Below are 17,964 nucleotides of genomic sequence, written 5' to 3'. Positions count from 1 at the left end.
GCGATTGCTTAAACTTCCACTAGGGTTGTAAGTGATTTCCCAATCACAAAATATTCCTAATATTTTCCCCTTGCTTACATCTAGCTTCCCATAACATGTTAAGTTTCTGAAGATATCTTCACTGCGCTTCCTGTAGATCAAAAATTAAACATATCCTCCATTAAAACTAAGATTAAAAGTGAAAAAGACCAGCTCAAAAGTTGTACAAGACATGCAACAAACAGTTAATTTCAGTAGGATATGGGAGTCACATGTAATATTACATTGTTTTAATAATATGCCACCCATAAAAATGTTTTTGGTTGTTGGGCATTAATTTCATCAAAAAAAATTCATATATTTTTACATTCAATTGAAACCAGTGCAATGTACAATAAATTAAATATGACTAGCTAGGTGATCTGACAGAGAGGGAATTACTTCAAATTTCTACTCAACTTAGAAGAAATTATTTCATGTATAGCACAATGCATAATTCTATGCAAGAATTGTAGAGCTCATCTTTTTCATGCATTTAAAATAAGATGATACACTCCTCTTATAGCATCTAGGCATATGATTTCCCAATCAATTGATGAAATATTCCTGAGTATTATTTATTTTCCTCGATGTAATAATAATTATTTCTAGGGTATGTTATAATGTATGCTTAAAAATATCATGCATATCATAAAAAGAACCTCATGTTGTCATCTTCAGCTTGGAGTTTTGTTTCTTCAACATAAGATTTTCTTCCTTAAATATAGGGGGAAAAAACAAACTGAAAACATATTTTTATATGCAATTTTTACATTTACATATCTTTCCTGTAATATTTCCAGAGGTCAGTATATGCTATAAAGTTATAGAACATGAAAACCGACCCATGTCAAAAAGGAAAATGAAAAGTACATGAACAAATTCAGATAAAAAAAAATGCAAACAACGTCGACACCAACAAAACAAGCGTTATTACTTAGCCTGAACAAGCAATGTAAGAATAAAGTAAATGGTTTGAACCCGGGAGTATCGTTACATGTTTGTAAATATAGATCGTCCAGGTTGGTATAGTCCTGAGAAGGACTGTTTTTGTTGTTGTTGACTGACGTTTCGACAACCTTAGCGGTAGTCATCTTCAGAGTCAAAATGTAAGAATGTTACAACAAAGAAATATTATATGGTAATATTTAACCTGACAAAAAACTTTTTCTCTTTTTCTGGCTGTTCTGCAAAAAGGCAGACTTTTGCACGTTTACTTTTCGTCAGTAAAAAAATAACTTTTGAAATTGTCTTGAAATTGTCTCGTGTGGATAATAAACTCTATTGTTTTTGCACCTACTCGTATTCGAACATAGTTTTTATTTGACTTTTGGAGTTAATAAACTTTTGCTGTTTAGCTGATTGTTTTACTTTGTTGAGTTCGTAACTTCTTAGAAGCCCGCCAAAAATATTTTTACGTCAATAAAGCGCGTTGTTTCACCGGAAGTGACGCTTGACATTTAATAAAGAATAGTGAATAATCATTATGATCAACTATATTGCATTTTTAAATATTTACAAATCCTTTAATTATTTTCACACGCAAGAAGGCAGTAACCAATATTATTTAAGTTAAAAAAACGTTCACAGTCATAGATTTTTACTAAATAAACAGAGCTTTGGACAGATTAAGTAATTAAAAGGTTGTGTAATTAAATCAACATCAATCAATGTTTTAAATGCCAGATGTCAAAGTTGAGTGCTTCAAAAGTTTAACAAAATGGATAAACGAAGTGGATATTAAGATCACTGGCTAATGAAACCTGCTTTAAGTATAATATTTAGACTTACAAAAAAGGCTCCAGATCAAAAAATCGAACCGTTCAATAAAATATTTGCTGATTTATTTTTACACACATCCTGGTACACTAGTACCAGGAATGTCTTAAATTGCAGACTTTTCCATCAAATACAGACACTAGCACTCCCCCCCCTCTCTTTTTTTGAATGTGTGCTACTGTCTACATGTAGCTAAACACAATTAAAAATACAATAAAACATGAGTCATGAAGACAACATTTTATTACCTGAAGGAGTTTTAACCTTTCCATATTTTCTTTTTGAACGTTATTCAATTTTTGGCGATGTTCCTTATCGATGGACCATTTTTCGGCTTTCAGTTCGGTTAGTTGCTTCTCCTTTTCAATTAACATCTTTTCTTTTTGTTGCAGTTTCTGTTTCATTGCAGCCAACTAACACAAAAAAAAACGGAAAATTTTACACAACAGGAGTAAGAATAACATTTCGAGGAGTTCATTAGTAACATTCAGAAAATTTAACAGCACATACGCCAGGCATTAAAATACGTAAGTGTGTTTTTTTACACACTTAGTTTCCTTGTTAATCAGAAATGGTCCTGGCAAATGAAAAATATGTCCTTTAGAAAGAATTATACGATTAACAATACATTCTTAATAACGACAGTAAAGCTTTTGCAATTTGTTTTTGGCAAAATTTCCTCCGATTTGCAATGAAAAAGAAGCGATTCCTAGGATGAAAAATAAAATCATCTAAAAAATCAGGGGCATAAAACGTGTCCCAATAAAAACTTCTTATTTTAATGCCTGACATACACAACTTTTTAAACCTATGTGTTGATGTCTAACGAAGAAACTTTTACGAGAAGGAACTTCCCACAACCAATGGTAGGTACGTAAGTAAAGCAAATAATTTTTCAAACTATTTGAAGTATCAGCAGTTGAATGTCCTAAAGCTATACGCGTAATTTCCGATAGAGTCAAACACAAGTCGCAAGGGGAATACACTACATGGAGAAAGAGGGAGAACCACGCGCATCGGTCACAGCAACGTAATCACTTGCTTATGTATTTCCACATGCTTTAAACCATCTTTTAAACCCTTACACACGCTATACATAGGCCAAAGGCAACAAGGCATGCCAGGATATCAAAAGAGGAAATATTTTCAAATCAAGAACAAATCGTAAAGAAATTTCTTTTTGCAACGTATAAAATGATTCGGACTAATCTACTAATTAAGTTAAGGCAAAACGTTTTAAATCGTATATTCGCAATGTTATCCATGAACGTTACTTATCGTCCAATGTTCTAAAACACGATTTAATGACAATTGAATGGCTTTGTTAGAATGAAAACACTGAAACGACATCATCACAACCGATCATGTTTGGTTGTAAAATAACAACGAAGGTTTACGAAACAAAATACTCAATCACTGCTGCGTGAAACATACCTCTTCACGAAGTTTGGTCAATTCAGTAACATGGTCGCTTCCACCTTTCTCTGTGACTGCTTGAGTTTCACTATAATAGGTAAAACAAATAACTTTCTCAGAAGCTCGATCTGATGCCCTATATAGAGCAAGGCAATGCTTATCTTGAAGGCACATGCAACGAAGTCCCTTTTTGGTACATTTTAATTAAAAATAAATGAAGTTTTGACATTTATCATGCCAGAGGAGAGTTTGTCGTACAGAAAAGACGAAGCTGTTTTGTTTGTGTTCTGCAACGAATGTGCAATAATCTTTCATCAGTCAAAGTAATAACAACACGACTTATGTGTTTAGATATGTTCAACCACTTTGTTCATGCTTTCATGTTTTGTTGTCACTTTCGTCATAAGTAACAACAAAATAACACATACGTATATAACATCAAAACAGATTTTTAGCCAGACAATCATGGCGGATCTACAAATCTTAGTGATATGACCCACAAACCTCGGCTGTGAGGTATAAAATTGCTTCAGAGGATTGTCGCCAATTGGTGTACCGTGTTCATTTGTATTTTTCTTTCGAATTTTCGTATCCTTTACTCCATTCTTATCATTGGCAGTGGTACTCATACGTTTATTTAGCTTCTTTGAACGATGTTGTGCACGTCTGTAAGCAATTGTACATTGAAGGCACAAAAGCTTTCCATCAACCTAGTGCAATGATTCCATTTTTAAGCGATTGCTACATATTTCAAAACAAATCTGAATTGATTAGATGGGGTGGTTAAGGGGAAGTTGATAAAAAAAATATTAGCAGAAGCTCAGTTTAAGATCAAAACAACGAAAACGTGATGCTTTCAAATGTTTACGTCAAACAGTAAAAGCCTGAGGGTGAAGCAAAGCTTTAAATGAGACACTTTAAGAATGCTATGAGATTTACCTTCTTCAAAGCTTCATCTGGTCTTTTAAAAGCACACTTTAGTTTACACTGATCACATTGCACAGGTGGCCCATATTTCTTCTCAGAACTTTTACATCTTTAATGTAAGAAAGAGATGAAAGTCATGCTACTTTCTGATTGGGTACTTAAGAGTGTTATTTTCCGCTGGCTGAGGAATAAATGAAATAAGCAGAAAATGTTTTCTCACACCCTGGGCTTCCTAGTAGTCAGGGGTGCAGGTTGGCATGCAGGTTTTTGTTGTTGCTTTGCCGTGCAATTTCCCTTAAATAGTTATGTTATACGTATATATGGATGCATTGTCCATGCTTGTCAAGTTATTTAGCTAATTGGGTGTATGGCCGTATAAGTTTGTAGATAGTTTGTATTTGATGGTTGGTTATGGATAAAAATAAAGTCAAGCTTGCCGCGCTAGCCAGTAGCAGCTCCCAGCAACATGTAAGAACAGGCTTTTTCTTCAAGAAAGAAATCCAGGTGTACAAACAACATGATAGGGAAGTACTGAATGCCAAACATTTAGATGTATTTATTGAACTAAAATTGAATGCAATGAACTTTAATACAATGGTAAAATTTCCCACCTGTTGCAGAGGTTTCCCCTGAAAGCTGCCCTTATATTACAATATTGACAAGCTTTCGGCTAAATAAGAAAAGTGATATTATAAACAATTAAGCACTTCTTAAGTGAAAAATTTGACAAGATAATCATTAATTTTGTACTTTAAAAGTCATTTTGAATCAAAATTATAGATTGCTCAGATAGAGCATCCATAGTTCACACAATTTTCCATACAGTAGCCAAAAGCATTTATGTCAACTACGTAATTACACACATATATTCATTAAATACAGTGTATGTTCATAAGTGTGTATATATGCATGTTGCAAACTTGCAATGGCAAACAGTGGACAAGGATTGTCTAAACAACACATAACTGATCAAATGAAAAAAATCACCATGGTATTTTTGTAGCTAGAATCTTTAGTTGAACATATGTAACTAGATTAACTAGCAAACCTTTCCATGAATTGCCAATAAGCTATGACAGCTAGGACATACTGGAGCCTTTCCCTTCCTACAACATAAAATAATTTTCATAATACAAAAAAAGAAGCAAACTATGCACACAATGCAAACTATGCACACAATGCAGAATTAAACTGGAGCATTTGGGTGCAATGTTACTGCAAAATTTACCAGCAATATTTGCCGAACATTGTATTACTGCAACATTCTCTAGTTAGTTGGAGCATTAAGGCATAACTTTACTCCATAACAACATAAAAGTGTCTCATTAACATTATTATTGAAAATTACCCTTATAAGCAACTGAGATATTTGGGGCAAGGAAAAACTTACATTGGAGCAAGATCTTTGTACACAATATGCATAAATGGAATTTCTTGCAGCCGAGTGTAATCTTTCAACCTTAAACCAAACAAAAGTGAAGAATGGAGGAGCACTTACTTTGTCAAGTGAAATTCTAGTCGACAATAGGTGCAAATCGCCGTAGGGTTGGCATGACGACAATCCTAAAAAATCAAAGACCTTTTTTCAAAAATTAGACCCAAGAACCCACAAATCCCAGTGGCAGCAATTTCCAATATATACTAATGCCTAGTCTGTTCAAGTCTTGCTAATTAGTCTTGCCAGACGAGATATATTGAAATTAAAATGACCTCGAGAAATTGAAAAGAAGTCGCTACACTACACTTAAGTCTAAAGGAATTAACAGCGTCAAATTGTTTATAGTCAATTTTAGTTGTACATCGAAACTGCTCGTTTTATTGTTCATGCTTTGCCTAAACAAGTGACAAATAGAAAACCAATTAATTTTCGAATCCAAAGTAAATCTTCGATCGTTCCATTACCGGTTGGTGAAAGCTAGAAAAATATTCGCTCGATCTAACATATACCAAGCGAACGGCTATTTACATTAGTTTTGATACAAGGCCAGGCGATGAAGACCACTCTGGTACATTAAAACAAACCTTGCAAAGGTGCTCACTGCGGCTTAATTCATTGAATGAAAATCGTCCATGACAATTGGAACAAGCGAATAAATTTTCGTTGTTTTCCATCATTGAGTGTCTATTTCAGACACTTGATGACACCTTTTAACACCAGCTATTTATCCCCCTAAAACTCATCGAAATAGGAAGCAGGAATGCCAGTGAACTACAAGAAATTCACAACCATTTTTACCTTGGTGACATCGAGGACTACGACATTTTCAAAATGCTGTCATTACGAGCAAATTTGGAAGTCTGGGAGATAATACAAAAATGGCCGGAAATCATGCAAAAATTGTCAACGCAAAACTCATAAAAAAAGACATTTTTAAAATCGTTTAAATTCAAAACGTCCTCACTTTCCTACAGTTTTGTTTAACTTTAACAATATAAATTACTAAATAGATTAACTTTTATCTGCCATTTAACAACACTGAAAATTTATTTGTGGAAACAATTTCTGGGGAAAGATAACGCTACCGTCGCTAAGGAAGTGGGAAGGAGGTTGAAAAATGCTAGAAATTAAACCATTGAGAAGGAAGAACTTCACAACAGATTGCTGTTAATTGAGCACTAAAAATCAAAGTTCTCCCATACTTCTTCAAGGCCTAGAAATTTTAACAAATTTTTGAAACAAAATTGAATTTAATTAATAAATTTAATAAAGTAGTTTATATACATCAGTGATAGAGAACATGACCTATGAACTTGAAATAAAAGTACAACACACAAAGGATAAATAAGGAGAACTACATGAAAGGGAATTTTCTATTAGATTGACAGTCCAAACACACTCACAATGCAATACATTGTCTTGTTTTCCCATCGTACAGTGCAACTACCTGTCAATAATGAACAAAATCAATTGAGGATGGTAAGTAGATTAAAACCAGGAATCAAATTAACAGTAAATAATATCAGGGGCAGACTTTCTGGAAAGGTGCAGGAAATTCTCCACCCAAAACTTCTCTAGCACCCCAGTGCAAAAAAATTCTAAAATGGTATAGCATACTGTAGATGATTAATTTAACAGTAATAGAGGCTATGAAATTGTACAGTAATAAGAAGTAAAAGCATGTTTATGATAAATGCATGTTAAATGCATGTTAAAGGCGTCAACGGAAAGGAGAATGCTTAGGATGATGTGTGGTGTAACGTTGATGGATAGGATTCGAAGTGAAGAGATTAGAGAAAGAGTTGGTGTTGAGTGTATCGAGAATTGGGTAAGGCACCAGCGTTTGAGGTGGTTTGGGCATGTGGAAAGGAGGGAAGAAAGTGCTGAAATTCGTAGAACGTTGCATATGAATGTTGATGGAGTCCGCAAACGAGGTAGACCGAGAAAGAGATGGATGGATGCTGTGAACAGTGATATGAAGGTGATGGGTATAACGAGAGATATGGCGAGAGATAGAGACATTTGGCATAGAAAAGTTCATGGACCCCCCTGGCGGGGATTAATACTGGCCGGTATACAAATGTTGTTTGTTTGTTTGTAAATGCATGTTAAATGCATGATAAATGCATGTTTAGTAATTTGTTTCAAATTTAATGTTTCAATGAAAGCGAGCATAGTAATACTCAATTGCAAGTTGTGGAGATATAAAATATGTAATTGCCTTTGAAATGAAAAGTTTTACAAAAAAATCCACTACAACCTAAGGCCCTTGAAAAATTTGCACCCCTCCTGTCAAATGAGCATTGATTTGCCCCTGAATAACAGGCTTAAAGTATTTTTCATGAATATAACATGGATACATTACCATCTGTTGCATTATCCCAGTAACATGAACTTGCAGTATGTAGACCAGCCCCATTTTTTTGCATGATGACACATGTAACTAAATAAGCGTAAACATTTACATAAGATAAAAAATACAAATAACTTTAGTCTGATTCCCAAAGAGCCTGTCACCACTTAAAACATTTCACAATGGTCATGTTTAATTGTTGATAACACTTTCATAACATTTCTTACAAATATACCTGGTGGACTTTGAGGTCAGGTTAGGGAATTTTAGGAAAAAACTCACCAATATATTTGAAAGGCTTTCCCAGTTTTGTCAACTGATTAAGACATTGCTCCACAACATTTGAAGTCCATTGGTTGACTTTGTTATGCTGATATGCATTTCCACCAATGGCCCCCTCCACTGACTGTTATATAACATAACAACAAACGTTAGTCAAGAACAGTTCGACTAAATCTTTAAAACAGAATGAAACCACTGAGCCTATTTTTAGTAAACTTTTTGCTTACAAACAAAATTGACCGTGGGAGGATGAAATAAACGCAAAACAAACATGTCAAAGACGTTTTTCTAAAATAATACCTCCTTGATAATATTGCTGACTTCATCGACGACGAACGTTGTCTAGATGAAAGGAGAACTCTTAGATTACGTACAATAAAAAAGCATTCTATTAACACAGTTTTACCTCTTCTGAATTTTGAAATTCGTCCATTTTTAAAATATGAACCGCTAAGATGAAACGAGAACGTGATTGTTCAAATCATTAGCTTTTGTGCTTGTGAATTATGTTGCTACGCCACAGGTGCATTGTGGGATAAAATGGGATTAACGACGTGCAGGAAAGCTTTCTAGAAAAGAGTCCCTTGAGATACAGCAAATCCACAAGTGTCTCTACTTTTTTATGCACACCAAATCATTTCATCCATCATGCGTCCATCTCGCAGTAACCAAAAATGGCTTATATACGAGATTCAGCCTTTTAAGCAATCGTGGTTCATTCATCAACAAAACAAACAATTGCGCTACATGTTGCTAAGTTGCAAACATGTAGCGCTATCGTACTGGTAAATAAACCACTAAAGAAATTTCTCCATTGATTTATCATCATTTATTTGTCATCGGTAGCATCCCATCTATGATAAATCAATTAATATATCCAAAATTAATTATATCCATCCCTAAGGGTAAGGACGCGTGTGCGCCGCAGAAATCGTGAGGACAAACTTTCTGAGTTCATTAATTTTATCGAAGGACTTGCAGGTGTCTGGCTTACGTACAAAAAGAATCTAATGGTATTGTTATTTTAATTGCAACTCAAATGGAACAAAAAGAATGCAAACATGGCATTTAATTTAAATTTGTAATTTGCGTCTTTATGAGCGTTCTATAATGCAACAACAATATTGTTCTAAGAAAAAGGAACAGGTCGCGACTCGTATCATCGTTGAAAATGATTGAAACTTAATAGTATTACCGGCATACGTTCATCAGAAAAACGTAATTATGCGACAAGACATTTCGTATGTAATGAGCACAGAAAATAAAAAACGACAGTTTCCACAGAATTTGATAATAAACGAGACCATACCAGGGAATAATACAGACGAAGAAATTCAACATTTTCTTTCCGAAAGACATTTATATGACGTGAATTCGCTCAACGAGTACGGGCATTCGCCTTTGTGCACAGCTGTTCATGCTGGAAGCATGAAATTTGTGAAAACTCTTGTGGAAATAGGAGCTGACGTGAATCTTAAAGATAACGATGGCTGGACAGCGCTGCATTTCGCAACGGCAACGAAGCAGTACGACATTGCAAAATACCTCATGACAGTCGGAGCAGACATGAAAGCCACAACGAACGACGGCCTTAAACCATTGGAGTTTGTCAAAGATAAAAACATTAAGATATTCTTAGCAAAGTATGGCACGCGATGTGACATGAGTAATTTAAAAACATCGTATTGCTGATATAAAGTATGCACAACACGTACATCAGGAAGTATTTCATAATTATAATGTAGATACAAGTTCTTTAGAGAAAATTTATAACGTCAATGATGGGCTAAAAGGCACACCAACCTAGAAAAAATTAGGGCAGTAGATGCAATTAGGAAATACGGCGATGAAGTTAATTTAAACGAAAATTAGCAAACAGAAATATCGCTTTTTGTTTGCTTTGTTCTCAAGTGAAATTGGCCAACTGCTTAAAAATAGTTTTTGGTTATGCAGGTGAACAAAACAAAAAACTTTCCGAAACATAAGGCAATAATAAAACTCCATAAAAAACAACATGTATCCCTAACGTGTAACGTGTTGAAAGGCATTCGGCACCTGAAGCAACATAAATCGGCTTCATTCAAATGATTTTCGCGTGAACCAGATTTCGATGACTGACCCTACATTTATTGGGACCTACGTACACTAGGTATCGTGACTATCGTCGCGTCCTTGTGCATAAACTATGCATTGTAAATTGTGTTGTGAAATTCGTAATTGTGATTAAAACATGCCTTCGCGTGATAAAAGGTACGGAGCAACGCATGTACCAACCAAATATTATTAAAATAACCAAGAAAAAATCTTCAATACCAAGCAACAGTTCCAATTTTGTCTTGCCTGGGCCTATGTCTTGAGTTCGTTGATTGAATTCACGAGATCCCGAATCTAGAAATTTAATCAGTATAAGGATTTTTTCAGTAACCGATATCTATACGATGTTATCTTTAGGGAATAGGAATATTATCATTAGAAACGTTTTCAAATAACGATTGTAACAAATGTTCATTCAGTAGACATGTTTTCAAAACATATAAAAGTATAAAAGGAATGAATGTCGTCAATACACGTATGTAGTCGCCGATCACGTACGTACTCGCCGATCACGTATGTAGTCGCTGATCACGTATGTAGTCGCTGATCACGTATGTAGATGTTATAAATAGCAGTAAATACACGAATAACACAGTTGCAGAGCTAACGTTTGTCAAAACAAATTATAGCTGCTCAATTTTCAACTCAAAATACCTTAAGAAATTCACTTTAGCTATTTAAAAAATTCTAAAGAACAACAGTTTATCAAGTGAGTTCACTGTAAGGTGTCTGAAAAGGTAAATTTGTCCAAAAACGAGCAGCAGTAATGTATTTTGACATACCCTAAATTAGTACTGAAATGACGTACGTGGTGTTTAACGAGTTTCAATAAGAATATAGGTACAAGAACAAATGTAGTCGAAAAATTTTGTAGATAAAAAATGTTAATGAACAGGAAAGTTCACAATAATGTTGCGTGTTTACGTGGAAGTTAAAGAACATAATGTTTCCCGACAACCCTTACCATCAAACGTCAAAGAGTACCTTAGTTTTGTTGCTTTTGCCAATGCCAAGCCTTGGAAGACCACGGTTTAGTCCTTCCAGTAAGACGCACGCTTTACATAAAGGTTGACTAGAGATATATCCACATTTTGCACAAGTGCCTTGCACAGGCATTTTCACGTCATCCTTCACTGATAGACTTTCACCTGAATGGATGATATCTAGAAACATTTTTCAAACGCAAAAAATAACAATGATCATACGTAAATGGGTTTGAATTTGTGAAGTTACAAGCATTGGGCGTTAAATTGAGTGAGTATACTGGGAATATTTTCTAAACATTCTTAGAATACATATACGGGGATGTTGTAATCATCCCAAAGATGACATATTTTCCCAAATGTCAACATTGGTGAAATTACAGAGCCAACAGCTTAGACGTCACCCATCATGACCCGCCATCGTGTTGAAGTTTTTCATGCACACTTGGAGGTGCAAGAGATGGGTGACCATGTCCATCACCCATCATGACCCGCCATCGTGCTGAAGCTTTTCATGGACACTTGGAGGTGAGAGAGATGGATGACCGTGTCCATCACCGTTCATGACCCCCATCGTGTTGAAGTTTTTCATGCACACTTGGAGGTGAGAGAGATGGAAGACCATGTCCATCACCCATCATGATCCCCCATCGTTTAGAAGCTTTTCATGCACACTTGGAGGTGCAAGAGATGGATAACCATGTCCATCACCCATCATGAGCCCCCATCGTGTTGAAGTTTTTCATGCACACTTGGAGGTGAAAGAGATGGATGACCATGTCCACCAAATTGTTGCGTTATATTTTGGCACAGCCTATGTAACTGATAAGCTTTTCACTTCCATTAAATATGAAAGCAGAACTTTGCATACAGCATTCTTCCATGAAGGAGTCACATTTTGACAGTGAAAATAGATATTCAAACTAGGAGGAGTGATTTACATGAACTCTATTGTTAAGAAATCGTTTGTAAATGGCGCCATCTCTCCCGTGTATTAACACATTTAATCATAAATTTACACAAAATCCCAGTCTTTTTAAACAAACATGTTCACATGCTCATGTTTGTGACTGCTTGAGTCGTGGGTAAGGAAGGTTACTATTAAGACTGGTGCATGTCGGGAAAATTAGCAAGGAAACATGGGCCGAAGGTATAAAAAAATCATTAATAGATAAGCATGCTTTCTTTATTTCAAAAGTTGTTTTCAGCAAATTTGTACGTCTCTTTCATTTTACTGCGCATGAGTCGTCGCCAACTCTTCGAGTAAGAATTCTCCAAAAATTCAACAAATTTATGCGAAAGAGACAATATACCAATATCAAAAGACCCATCTTACCTATAATAGAACTAGGTCGAATCTTTTCCAAATCTTTTAAATACGTGCGAGCATATCCCCTAAATTAATTTTGTTAAATGTCACTGCGATAAAACTAGAATTAATCCATGATAATCAAGCAAGGATGAAAGCGCTTTAAAAATCGTTTAGGGTGTGCGACATGTTGATACTTTGGTAAAAGAGTAGATAGGCAAACTCGTTCCCAGGGTCCTTTTCTTCTTACTGAGGAACGTCCTTTTCTCGTTCCTCAAAAACTAATAAACGACTCTGCGAACGAGGTTATAAAGTGAAGCAGACATTCTACAGATAATCCTTGTTTGAAAACTATTTATGAAATCTACCTAAGAAAATTAACTACGTAAGAAAACCGCCAATGAAAACTATCTATGAAAAATATCTAAGAAAACCACCAATGAAAACATCTATGAAAAATATCTATGAAAAATATCTATGAAAAATATCTAAGAAATCTAACTAAGAAAACCACCAATAAAAACGATCTGCGAAAAATATCTAAGAAAACTAACTAAGAAAACCACCAATGAAAACATCTATGAAAAATATCTATGAAAAATATCTATGAAAAATATCTAAGAAATCTAACTAAGAAAACCACCAATGAAAACTATCTGTGAAAGATATCTAAAAAAACTAATTAAGAAAACTACCAATGAAAACTATCTATGAAAACTACATAAGAAAACTAACTAAGAAAACCACCAATGAAAACATGTATGAAAAATATCTAAGAAAACTGACTAAAAAAACGACCAATGAAAACTATCTTTGAAAAATATCTAAAAAAAACCACCTATATACCTGTAGGCATTTGGAGAGTATATGCATTCTGTGGAAAAGTAATCCAGCTTCTTAAAATATGCATACCTGTAAATAACACACAGAAAGTATAATCAAGAATATTAGCAAAACCGCGTACTCGTCAAACAACAGTTGACAAATTGGAAATTGAGAAAAAATTGTGTTGAATATATTTTAGGTAAACTGGACAACAAGTTGCAAACAATACGACATTTCGAGGAAAGATCGCGAGTAAACCGCCGAGCAATCGAGGCAATAAAAGCAACTCCTTACTACAAAACTAAACAGCTGACGTACATATAAAAATACTTACATTACTATTTCCTTCTCATAAGCGTATTTCAGTGGCTTGCATCTAGGAATAGCTCCTTCAGTTCCCTAGGTGAGAAGACAAAATTCCTTTCACCCGAACACAATTTTTTTGCAAAGTACTTCCATCCGTAAAACCGCTTTCAATGTTTTACGCACGGAAAAATCGCTTTCGGGATTAGCTGTTCATGTCGTGCATGGTTGTCTAATAAATGACCATTCAGTAAATGATCATACCATGAATAGTCATACCATAAATGGTCACTCCACGAATAGCCATATCATGATTGGTCATACCAAAAACAATAAAGTAAATGGTCTGAACCCGGGAGTATCGTTACATGTTTGTAAATGTAGATCGTCCAGGTTGGTATAGTCCTGAGAAGGACTGTTTTTGTTGTTGTTGACTGACGCTTCGACAACTTTAGCGGTAGTCATCTTCAGAGTCAAAAAAAAAATATGAAGATAGCTACCGTTAAGGTTGTCAAACGTCAGTCAACAACAACAAAAACAGTCCTTCTCAGGACTATACCAACCTGGACGATCTACATTTACAAACATGTACCAATAACAATCATGGTCAGAATGCTTCGTGAATGTCCATTTCTTGAATGTCTATTTTTGGATAATCATTAAATTGATGTGCAATCCTGAAATGCCCAATGTTCAATCCCGATATGTCCATTCCTTGGATGACCAATTTGTGAATGTAAATTTTATGGACAACCATTCTCGGATGCCCATTCTATGGATGCATGGCTATGTATGATGATGAGAGACTCTCACGCAATAGATGATTAGAGAAAGTCTTACATTACACTCCTATACGACTAATGCAGAACAAATATTCAAATATGATGTACTCACTGTTGTAATGGCTGTGCATCGTTGTAACCTGGCAATATCACCTCGTAAAACTAACAAATAGCAAGTGGAAAGTTGAGTTGATAAAAATCTTTAACGATAAGCACAAGTTCAAGAAAGTGTCTACTAACTGTTCATGATAACTGTTTCAGCAATATCATCAGCATTATGACCTACACCAAAACATTAAGCAAATTGACTTACTAATTAAACTCATTATTCCGTAAAGTAAAAAGACAAATGCTAATTAGCACAACAACCTTTATTTGACAGAAGGGTAAGGTTGCAAAAAAACCCAACTAAAATTTATTGCTAAAAGATGTTGAATACTCTTAAGCCTAGTTCTCATATTGTTGTAATTTTATTGGCAATCAAGGTCAAACAGCAATTACAGCTAAACAAGAATGTGCCATGTAAGTGTTGTAATTTAATAGCAGACAAAGTAGCTATAGCACAACTTAACTCTGGCTCAACCTCTACTACAATTACAACAATCCCCTCCACTTGAAATAAATATTTTCTCTTAATTTATTAAGCCTAGCTCCTCCCATATGGAGGTACTGGTTGTAATTCTATCGGCAATGCAAATCTATAACAATTATGGGCTACAGCTAAATGGGATTGGGCAGTATTGTGACTTAGCAAACACTGACCGGTTGATTAATAATGATTACCAGTAACTATTTTGTCCACTTTCAACATCATTGCTCCACGATCCAGGGCCTGACGACGAAACACACCACAGAATGTACCTAATAGTAAGTAAAATTAAAAGAAAAAATTTAAGTTCTTGATTATATTCATGCTTTTTTTTCTATTCCTCACACTCTAACCTTCCAAACTACATGCATTCATCTTTTTTTTTCTATGACCCCACTATAAAACTTGATTCTTAGAAACTTTTGTTATAAAATCAACATTTCAACACTGTTTTCCAGTTATTTTACTCTTTTCCATGTTGATAATGCAAGTCATCAATTACATCCCTCACATTAATCATATTTTATTATTTTATATTCAAATTTGTAAATGATTAGTTCATTTGAACATGGCTTGATTTTAAGTGAAACATGTTTACTTAAGGACTGCAAAAAAAAAGAAAAAGCTTGTTGTTTGAGTCTCAATGTCTCATTACTTCATTTTCCCAACATTCTTTGCTGCACATTAGCTTTGTTTACTCTTGCTGTAGTGTCTACACCTATTCTCTATGCATTTGTTCTATAGTTTTCTTGCATTGTTTATGCACTTTATCTTGCTTTAGACTGTAAAATTTTCTCTTGGCCCTACACTCTTTCTATATGCATTTGTTATAATTTCTGACTCCATGGTCTAAAGACCAGCCCATGCTCTATAACCTTGCTTAATTTCAACTCCATAGTAAAAACATTACAATTATTCTTCAAGCCAATCTGTTTCACAATATCATCCATCGACCAACCATAAAGCTCCTAAAAGTATAAGATATTATAGACTTAAAAAAAGATATTATAGTAAATATTACTTTTTGGGGTTACATTCCCGGGTGAATTCATGTGAAAATTGCTGATTTTATAAAATGCATCATTTTCAATTTATCTAACTTGATTGATGCTTTCCCAAAGAGCCAAGCTTATGCAATCCAACAATGGAATAAATTCTTGTTAAGAATTCCACACAAAGAGAACGTTTGAATTATTACTTTTTTAATTTTTTACATAAACTTTGATTCTTTTCATGTTAAGATGATCTTCAACTTACTGTAGCATGCAGGTATGTGGATTAGCAAGAATTCATAAGTTATGAAAAGAAATGTTGAAGGTAATTTTACATATAATTGCTCCACTAAACTGTGCAATACATAAAACAGCTTTGAAACATGTGATTCAATAAATTATCTACGACTGCATTTGACTACATTGTGGTAAACCAAATACCACATAAAGCACCAAAATTTTACCATTAAAATATCTTCAACACAAATAGCTTGTTTCTCAATGCTTCATTGCTATCTTTATTGCAACATGCACAATAAATCTGTCTACTCTTTTAAATTGGTTATTCAATCATAACAATGAGCAAAAACTAGGCAGAAAAGAAAGGGAAAATTACCTTGTACGAGATGACTTTCAAAGGAAGTTCGTACTGATCTTTGTTTCTTTTTACAGTCTAAATAAAATAGAAATCTTGAAAGCCTACAACATATTTGACAGGGCTTTTGTAATTAATTTGAGAGATCTTAAAAGATTTGTTAAAATTGGATGGCAATGGTTATCCCAAGATTACTGACTGGGGGAGGAGTGTTTAGTAAATATTATATTCAGTTTTGCCTTGTAGGTTTGTAATTTGCACGATACACCCAAGATCTTGAGTACATTGTTTTGAGAAAACTGGGCTACTATGCATGCAAATTTCGAATCTCAGGTGCACAGTTTTGAAATTTTTTCAGTCTGGATTTGGCCCAACTGATTTCCTTTGAAAAAAATTCGCTACTTTAATCACATATAGGAATCAAGCAAATAGGTCAACTTTCATCAAACTCTTAACAACTTTCTTTATCAGCATTATATGAATTTACCTCTAAGGAATCATCTCGGTAGCCAGTTATACCCTCGTCAACAGAAAGTAGTATCAAATTCAATCCATAATTGTATTTCTGATTCAGGGTTTTTAAGACATAAGCCAGCACTGTTGAGTCTGAAAATGATGGATGTAATTGTGAGTAGTAACCAACTGCCTGAGGTCAACATGGCATAAAGATATTTGCATCACGTGTCCCATTTTCAGAGAAGACACTTGCCTTTCCCACCAGAAGCACCAATTGCAACAAGTTCACCCTTTTTGAATAGCTTGTTTGTTACTATCGTCTTGTGAATTTCACTTTCAAATACATCATAGAAACATTCCTTGCAAAACGCTTCTCCCTTTGTTTTTAAAATGAAATAACTTTCAGCTTCAATAGAAACTATTAAGTCAACATTACATAACCCACATTTTTCAAGCTAAAGGCAACCTTACCGTCTTAGGTCTCTTCAGCAAGGCTCTACCACGACATTTTGTGCAAAAGGCTGGCATTTCACCCTATTATATCTTGTCATAAAGAAGTGATAATAAAAACTGTCGCTAACATTATGAAGCATGCTCTTTCATTGAAATTGGTTAGAGTTAAAATTTTTAAAGACTGACTGTGATTAAATTTTGCATAAATTATCACGGTGTCCCAGTGAACTCTATTGGTATCTGGAGTATACGGGTACCTCTTAATTAAAAACCATATAAAAACCAGCACAAAGTTACTATGCATGAAGCATCAAAGTCAAAGCTAGCAAAAAATTAAACGTTCCAATATTCTCAATGATGCACTATCACC

General features: G+C 34.5%; 4 protein-coding genes across 7 annotated transcripts; 1 reads left to right on the top strand and 3 right to left on the bottom strand.

The window, feature by feature from the left end:
• Nucleotides 1–234: 234 nt before the first annotated feature.
• LOC124442326 (protein FAM76A-like) lies at nucleotides 235–6,437 on the bottom strand. The gene is made up of 9 exons (XM_046992824.1): nucleotides 6,163–6,437; nucleotides 5,639–5,703; nucleotides 5,189–5,246; nucleotides 4,752–4,810; nucleotides 4,153–4,249; nucleotides 3,718–3,923; nucleotides 3,232–3,301; nucleotides 2,046–2,210; nucleotides 235–735 (listed from the first exon to the last, which is right to left on the bottom strand). The coding sequence occupies exons 1-9, from the start codon at nucleotides 6,253–6,255 to the stop codon at nucleotides 682–684; spliced, it is 867 nt and encodes a 288-aa protein (XP_046848780.1). The 5' UTR covers nucleotides 6,256–6,437; the 3' UTR covers nucleotides 235–681.
• A 371-nt stretch (nucleotides 6,438–6,808) lies between these two features.
• Nucleotides 6,809–8,740, bottom strand: LOC124442330 (dynein light chain Tctex-type 1). Its single transcript, XM_046992831.1, has 5 exons — nucleotides 8,620–8,740; nucleotides 8,514–8,555; nucleotides 8,214–8,337; nucleotides 7,944–8,021; nucleotides 6,809–7,025 (listed from the first exon to the last, which is right to left on the bottom strand). Exons 1-5 carry the CDS (start codon nucleotides 8,644–8,646, stop codon nucleotides 6,955–6,957), a joined length of 342 nt encoding a protein of 113 aa, XP_046848787.1. The 5' UTR covers nucleotides 8,647–8,740; the 3' UTR covers nucleotides 6,809–6,954.
• A 464-nt stretch (nucleotides 8,741–9,204) lies between these two features.
• On the top strand, nucleotides 9,205–11,217 carry LOC124442329 (notch-regulated ankyrin repeat-containing protein-like). The gene has a single exon (XM_046992830.1). It carries the CDS (start codon nucleotides 9,438–9,440, stop codon nucleotides 9,903–9,905), a length of 468 nt encoding a protein of 155 aa, XP_046848786.1. The 5' UTR covers nucleotides 9,205–9,437; the 3' UTR covers nucleotides 9,906–11,217.
• On the bottom strand, nucleotides 9,881–17,776 carry LOC124442324 (cytoplasmic tRNA 2-thiolation protein 1-like). Of its 4 annotated transcripts, none has more exons than XM_046992821.1 (14): nucleotides 17,613–17,776; nucleotides 17,395–17,518; nucleotides 17,173–17,291; nucleotides 16,707–16,763; nucleotides 16,009–16,066; nucleotides 15,293–15,370; nucleotides 14,750–14,791; nucleotides 14,622–14,671; nucleotides 13,759–13,823; nucleotides 13,446–13,511; nucleotides 12,627–12,685; nucleotides 11,292–11,470; nucleotides 10,554–10,601; nucleotides 9,881–10,016 (listed from the first exon to the last, which is right to left on the bottom strand). In XM_046992821.1, the coding sequence occupies exons 1-13, from the start codon at nucleotides 17,667–17,669 to the stop codon at nucleotides 10,560–10,562; spliced, it is 996 nt and encodes a 331-aa protein (XP_046848777.1). In that variant the 5' UTR covers nucleotides 17,670–17,776; the 3' UTR covers nucleotides 9,881–10,016; nucleotides 10,554–10,559. The 4 variants fall into 4 exon arrangements, with proteins under 4 accessions (XP_046848777.1, XP_046848778.1, XP_046848776.1 ...); XM_046992822.1 differs by having other exon boundaries at nucleotides 10,527–10,601; nucleotides 11,292–11,455; XM_046992820.1 differs by having other exon boundaries at nucleotides 10,527–10,601; nucleotides 17,613–17,775.
• Between the last annotated feature and the right edge of the window lie 188 nt (nucleotides 17,777–17,964).

This window comes from Xenia sp. Carnegie-2017, unplaced genomic scaffold (genome assembly GCF_021976095.1).
Source record: "Xenia sp. Carnegie-2017 unplaced genomic scaffold, XeniaSp_v1 HiC_scaffold_20, whole genome shotgun sequence".
NCBI classification, from domain to species: Eukaryota; Metazoa; Cnidaria; class Anthozoa; order Malacalcyonacea; family Xeniidae; genus Xenia; species Xenia sp. Carnegie-2017.
This window is presented reverse-complemented; position numbering and strand designations above follow the sequence as displayed.